A 5,610-nucleotide genomic window follows, 5' to 3' on the forward strand; every position below is an offset into this window, starting at 1 on the left:
ATCCCTATGAACACATGCACGCCACTTCCCTTCATCTGCAGCGGATGCTGTTCTGGTGCGCTGGTCCTTAGCACGACGACTTCTCGAGTGTCTAGTGCAACAAGTTTTCCTGGCTTCGGTGGGAGGGGGACAATGACGGCGGTGCGCCTTCTTCTTGTCCCAGTGCTTGTAGTTGTCGCTAGGTGGTCTACGAACCTGAATATAATTTTTGTTATTTCGGGTGTCCTTGAACTGCCATTGCGAATGATGAATAATTGAAGTTTCTCTCAAAAAAAACAAGTTTTTATAGAGTTTATTTTCTTGAAAATTATTATATGCACTATAAGTTGACAAGAAAGAAGTACTATAAGGTTACAGAACATTTTGCATGTATATTCTGGTAACTGTCACACAAATCATCTCATACTGTTACATTTTCTTCTTTCTATATACACTATATAGGTAATATACTACACGACCAAGCTTTAACTAAGTTTTTTTCTGGCCTAATATATTTCCTCTGGTTTCAATTACTTCCTTATCTATAAGGGACGTGCGACGGCGTGACGTCGCTCATCAGTAACACTTCAAGCTGCTGGTATCATCCACGTTCCTGGGCACGCCCTCTATGAGGCACGCCACCGGCGGCACAATGGGCGTCGTGGTATTGCCGTAGACGTTCCAGCAGAAGGGGCTGTCGACGGTGTCGCCGGAGGCGGGCAGCAGCTCGACGCCGGAGAGGGTGATGTTGGTGCAGGGCACGGCGTCGCTGCAGCCGAAGTGGATGGGCGGGCCGCGCACGTCGTAGGTGCCCCGGATGCCGGCGTAGGTGATATCGGAGACGAAGACGGCGGTGGTGGCGTTCTCGCAGCTCTTGGTGAGGCAGTAGTACTGGTCGATGATGATGGGGTTGCGCACGGCGTCCATGCGCACGTTCTCGAAGGTCACCGCCGACACCGACCCAGAGCCGCCCTGCCACGTCTTGATCCTCACGCCGTTGTCCGAGTGCCGGATCACCGCGTTCCGCACCGTGATGTTGGCCACGCACGCCCGCGACCCCTGCTTCCCCAGGCTCCCGATGCTGCGATGAGAGCACTCAAATGTCAGTCAATGCCACTGGAGTATATATATAACATCTGAAGAAAAGCTACTAGGAAGAATGAACTGGATGCGAACCTGATGCCGTGCCCGGGGCCGCAGGTGACGTTCTCGATGTGGACGTTGAGGGTGCCGGCGCCGATGGAGACGCAGTCGTCGCCGTTGGAGACGACGGTGTTGGTGATGAGGACGTCCTGGGTGTTCTCGACGTGGATGCCGTCGGTGTTGGGGCTCAGCGCCGGGGAGCTGATGGAGAGGCTGTCGACGTGCACGCCGCGGCAGCTGTCGAACCGGAAGTGGAACTCCGGGCTGTCCTGCACCCTGAGCCCTTGCACCGTCACGTTGTTGCTCATGAAAAACCTAAGCGCCTGGAGAGGAGATCAACGTCAGTTATCTAGCACTCACTGGCCATTTAATAATAATACTGTTAAAGGCTTGAAGCAGTACGTAGTACGTGGCTGGGTTAGGCCACTCACCACTGGGCTGTCACAAGGTCCGTGGGTGCTTCCTCCCTTGTGAGGCTTGCAGGGGAGATCCCACCACTTCTGCCCCTTGCCGTCGATGAGCCCGGAGCCGCGCAGCGCCATGCCGTCGGCCTTGTAGAACACGAGCCAGTTACGCTTGCTGTTGGCCGGCCACGTCGTGGGCTCGCTCGGCGCCACGATAGTGCCGTCGATCTGCAGCGTGACGCTGCCCTGGCACGGCCCGGTGAAGGTGGTGGTGTGCACCAGGAACGAGTGCCCGGCGGCCGCGAGGACGACGCCCTCCCCGTCGTCCTGGCACGCCGTGTCCCACGCGGTCTTGATCGCGTCCGTGTCGTCCGTCACGCCGTCTCCGACCGCGCCGAAGTCCTTGATGACATCGTACACGTTGTCGCCGTCGTCCGACGGGCCCGGCATTGGAGGGGCCGACGGCGGCGTCCTGGCCGGCGGCGGCGCGGACGGAGACGAGTGCCTAGGCGAAGGAGCACGCCTCGGGCCCGAAGGCCCGGGTGCGTGGGACGGCGGCCGCACCGAGTGGCGCTTCGTGTGATGGTGGTGGCGGCTGTGGACGCCGTCGCAGAGGAAGCTCGCGGCGACCACGAGCGCGAGGAGCAGCGCAATGGCGTTCCGGGCCTCCATTAGAGCAAAGTGCTGCAAGCTGATGAATTTGCTTCTGTTGGCTGGATTGGATTCAGCTCAAGGATGGATTAATCTCGGATCACTAGGCCTGCTTATATATAGACGCCCAGAGGAAGGCCGAGATCGCTGCTGTCCCGGGAATCTAGCCACTAGCTAGCTTGGACGCTATGCTATACTGGAGTAGAGGAGCTGGACAGTTAGTGGCAGTTGGGTTTGAGAGAGTGAGGAGCGCGGGTACATGGATATATAGGCTGGCATGGGAGCCAAAGTGCACCACAGTGTCAAGAAGCGTGGTGGTGGACTGGTGGTGGTGCGCGCATGGGCGGCAGGGCGTGCACGCGCGCGCCGAAGGAGGAGTGTTCGATCGTGGTTGGACTTGTGCTCGCTTGCATGCACGATAAATGATCTGCAAACCGATTTCCAATCGTGTACTGCTGAGTGTAACGACTATGCTTTCGGTGGTGTTGTGTGTTGAATAATTGCAGCTTTTGGTTTCTATTAATGGAAATGGAGGATCACCCTATCTTCCAATAGAAAAGAAACAAAATTTTGAGTGCAACTATATGTGGCCGGGCAGCTCTTAGTCGTGCTGGATTCCTCTGCCGTGCCCTGTGTGCCGTTGGGCCACTGACATATGGGCCCACATGTCAGTAGAAGAATGGCAGGGTGCCGAACGTTAGAGGATCCTCCTCCTGGTCATCTCCAGCATTCACTGGGCGCCTCCCTCCCGCACTTTTCGGCGATTAACCTTGATCGAACGGAGGCCAAGCAGACGTACGTGCACACTGACACCCACAGCCGTGGTACCGTTGCCCTACCGGCCGAGCCTAGCGGTTTGCTCTCCAGCCGAACCAACCCAGCTTCTGCAGCTTCTTCCTCTATTTTGCCCCCCTAGCAATTGCTATCTATCTACGACAACTGAGATACGACCAGCCTAGCTAGCATGCATGCAGCTTGCCTCCAGCTCCCATGCTGGATGGACCGATCTCCTTTTGCACATAGGTCGCGCATGCGCCCACAAGAACACTAGCCCGTAGCTTTACGACCTTTTTCGCTGCAAACGAACATGCGAATCGGGCCGGTATTCCTCGGTTGGTTAGGCCTGGGCTGAGGTGCTTGTTTCTTTCCGATCTCAGCACATCGTGCATGCATGTATTTTTTGACCGAGGGTGAATTTTTACTGACTCTACATGAAAGATTGAGAGGACATAAACACGACGAGCATACATCTAGCCTTTGCACAGATAAACATAGCTAATAAGCATGCACAAACACACACAAAAAAAAGATCAAAACAGCGAGACAACGGCAATCGACACCAACCATCTCCTAATAACATATCGACTAGGAGAAAGATTCTTCATCAACAACGCCTTCAGGAAAGAGAACAGCGCTCTGTCGCCATTCTGGATTTCACGCTGAACATTGAGTCGGAGCAATGCCTTCAACAAGATAATGACCAAAAAACACTCGGTTACAAGTATGATCAATTAGGGTCAGGCCAAGGGATTTCATCCTGCAGCTCAATCGGGTACTCGGGAGGCACCACCGAATGAAGTCATCATGTGTTGTCGCTAGTACTTAACACAATCCCAACAGCTACATGCATGCACAATTTTGGTATGAGATGCCAAACAAGTGGTGACCATTCTCCCACAATACTTACATGCCACCTCCTACGGAATTCCCTCCACGGACTCGCCCCTCGACTAACCTCAGTAACATCCAGTTCCGTTTGTGGGCCCTCTCAGCCTCCCAACCTGATGTTGCCACCTCATTTTGTGAGTCTAATTCCGTAAGATCCGTGGATGTAGCAAAACTCACGTTCTCCTCGCTTTGCTAGATGTAGCAACGAGAATGCAAGAGGGGTGCAGTGCATGCGTGATGCGATGCGATTCAGTCAAGCTAGTCGATCATGCAGCTGTGTGCTGTCGCTGTGGTCGATGTTGCCGTTCCTCCACGTTCCCAGGTGCAATGTCATCCATGTCCCGGATCATGCATTGCTTTCAAGGACATCCACTGGATCGACCGGCCTGCCCCGCCCAAATCTCTTCCTTCCTCCTCCTTCTGGTTACTGCATGCAGCACAGGTTAGTGCATGCAGCCTAGTTTAATCTGAGGCCGAGGAGGAGGAATGGTCCACTCCACTCCTCATCACCTTTCCACCCCTTTGTGGTCATAGATTGCTGCGAGGCGCCGTGAGTGCATGTATGATTCTTCCATAGATCGATGGTGATAAGGCCACCACCAGAGGGCCCGACAGGGAGTGTCGTAGTATTCTTAGAAGGCTAGCTACTAGCTATAGATGGGTAGCCAGGCCAGGTAGGTGGCGCTTTTGGGAGTGGATTAACCGGAGAGGCGGTGCCGATTGATCGAGTTTCTGTTCATGCAACTGGATTATTGGAGCACGTACGCCGGCCGGTTAAAGCGCCTCTCTCACGTTGCGGCCGGCCGGAGGAGAGGACATAATGGGGGTGGTGGTAATTTGATGGTGGCCACAAGATTTGGTGGTGCTGAGGTGGTCCATTAATTTGGCCGAGTATAACGCTACTGTTTTCGTCATTACGCGTCGTGGCGGGGTGCGCTCAAGGTTTGGAGGCCGCATATAGAGCGTGGAGCACAACATTTGCATAGTTGCAGCGTATCACCGTAGAAGAATACTAGGCGCACGTTGGCGCCGTAGACTTGCTGCGGGCCGAAAAGGGAGGAGTAGCTTTTAAAGAAAAGGGAGATGGATCGAACTCGGTCTTTTTCCTTTCTTTGATGATCTTCAGAACATCTACTAGAATTCCCTGCGAGTGAACGATCTCTCATGTGGAGAAAAACCTCTTGAGCGCTATCTGATCGTCGTGATGTCAACATACAAAAGGTATTTTTTAGGCAGGGGTAATTTTGATGTAGCAGTAGGAAGTATCCGCATTTTAGCTTTGTCATAAGTTCAAGTTTGTAGAGTTTGACCAAGTTTATAGAAAAATAATTAACATCTACAACAATCAAATTCAATCAATACCAGAAGATTCATCAATGAATATATTTTCATATCATATATATTTGTTATTCAAATGTTCATATTATTTTCTATAAACTTGGTCAAATCTTATGAAGTAGGACAAACGGAGTAAATAAAAATAGAGGTAAAAACTATTTTGTTTCTTCGTATCAATAGTTTTGCTTTAAATGCTAGGCGTTTACTAAAACACGAGGGGCACTGGTGACTCGAAAAGAAATGGAGTTGTTTGTGACTAGGTGCATGATTTAAAACTAAGCTTTCTTGTTATATAGGAGAATAAAAATACATGTGCACCTATTTGGAGGATTATCTTGTGTGTGTGTGGGGGGGGGGGGGGTCATAATAGAGATAAAGTGATGTTATTATTAGTACAACTTGTTCTTGTCCTTAAGCGCAACGACTC

At 52.1% G+C, this 5,610-nt stretch overlaps 1 protein-coding gene across 1 annotated transcript; it reads right to left on the minus strand.

Moving 5' to 3' along the window:
* Positions 1 to 341: 341 nt before the first annotated feature.
* LOC123182459 (polygalacturonase At1g48100) lies at positions 342 to 2,445 on the minus strand. Its single transcript, XM_044595025.1, has 3 exons — positions 1,554 to 2,445; positions 1,156 to 1,445; positions 342 to 1,060 (listed from the first exon to the last, which is right to left on the minus strand). Exons 1-3 carry the CDS (start codon positions 2,196 to 2,198, stop codon positions 556 to 558), a joined length of 1,440 nt encoding a protein of 479 aa, XP_044450960.1. The 5' UTR covers positions 2,199 to 2,445; the 3' UTR covers positions 342 to 555.
* Positions 2,446 to 5,610: the final 3,165 nt, after the last annotated feature.

The sequence above is a fragment of the Triticum aestivum genome, chromosome 1D (assembly GCF_018294505.1).
Source record: "Triticum aestivum cultivar Chinese Spring chromosome 1D, IWGSC CS RefSeq v2.1, whole genome shotgun sequence".
NCBI classification, from domain to species: domain Eukaryota; kingdom Viridiplantae; phylum Streptophyta; class Magnoliopsida; order Poales; family Poaceae; genus Triticum; species Triticum aestivum.

Coding starts and splice junctions, on each gene's coding strand:
- LOC123182459 (XM_044595025.1), bottom strand. CDS start 2,198: ATGGAGGCCCGGAACGCCATTGCGCTGCTCCTCGCGCTCGTGGTCGCC. Junction 1,446..1,553: donor GACCTTGTGACAGCCCAGTG/GTGAGTGGCCTA, acceptor TCTCCTCTCCAG/GCGCTTAGGTTTTTCATGAG. Junction 1,061..1,155: donor GGCCCCGGGCACGGCATCAG/GTTCGCATCCAG, acceptor CTCTCATCGCAG/CATCGGGAGCCTGGGGAAGC.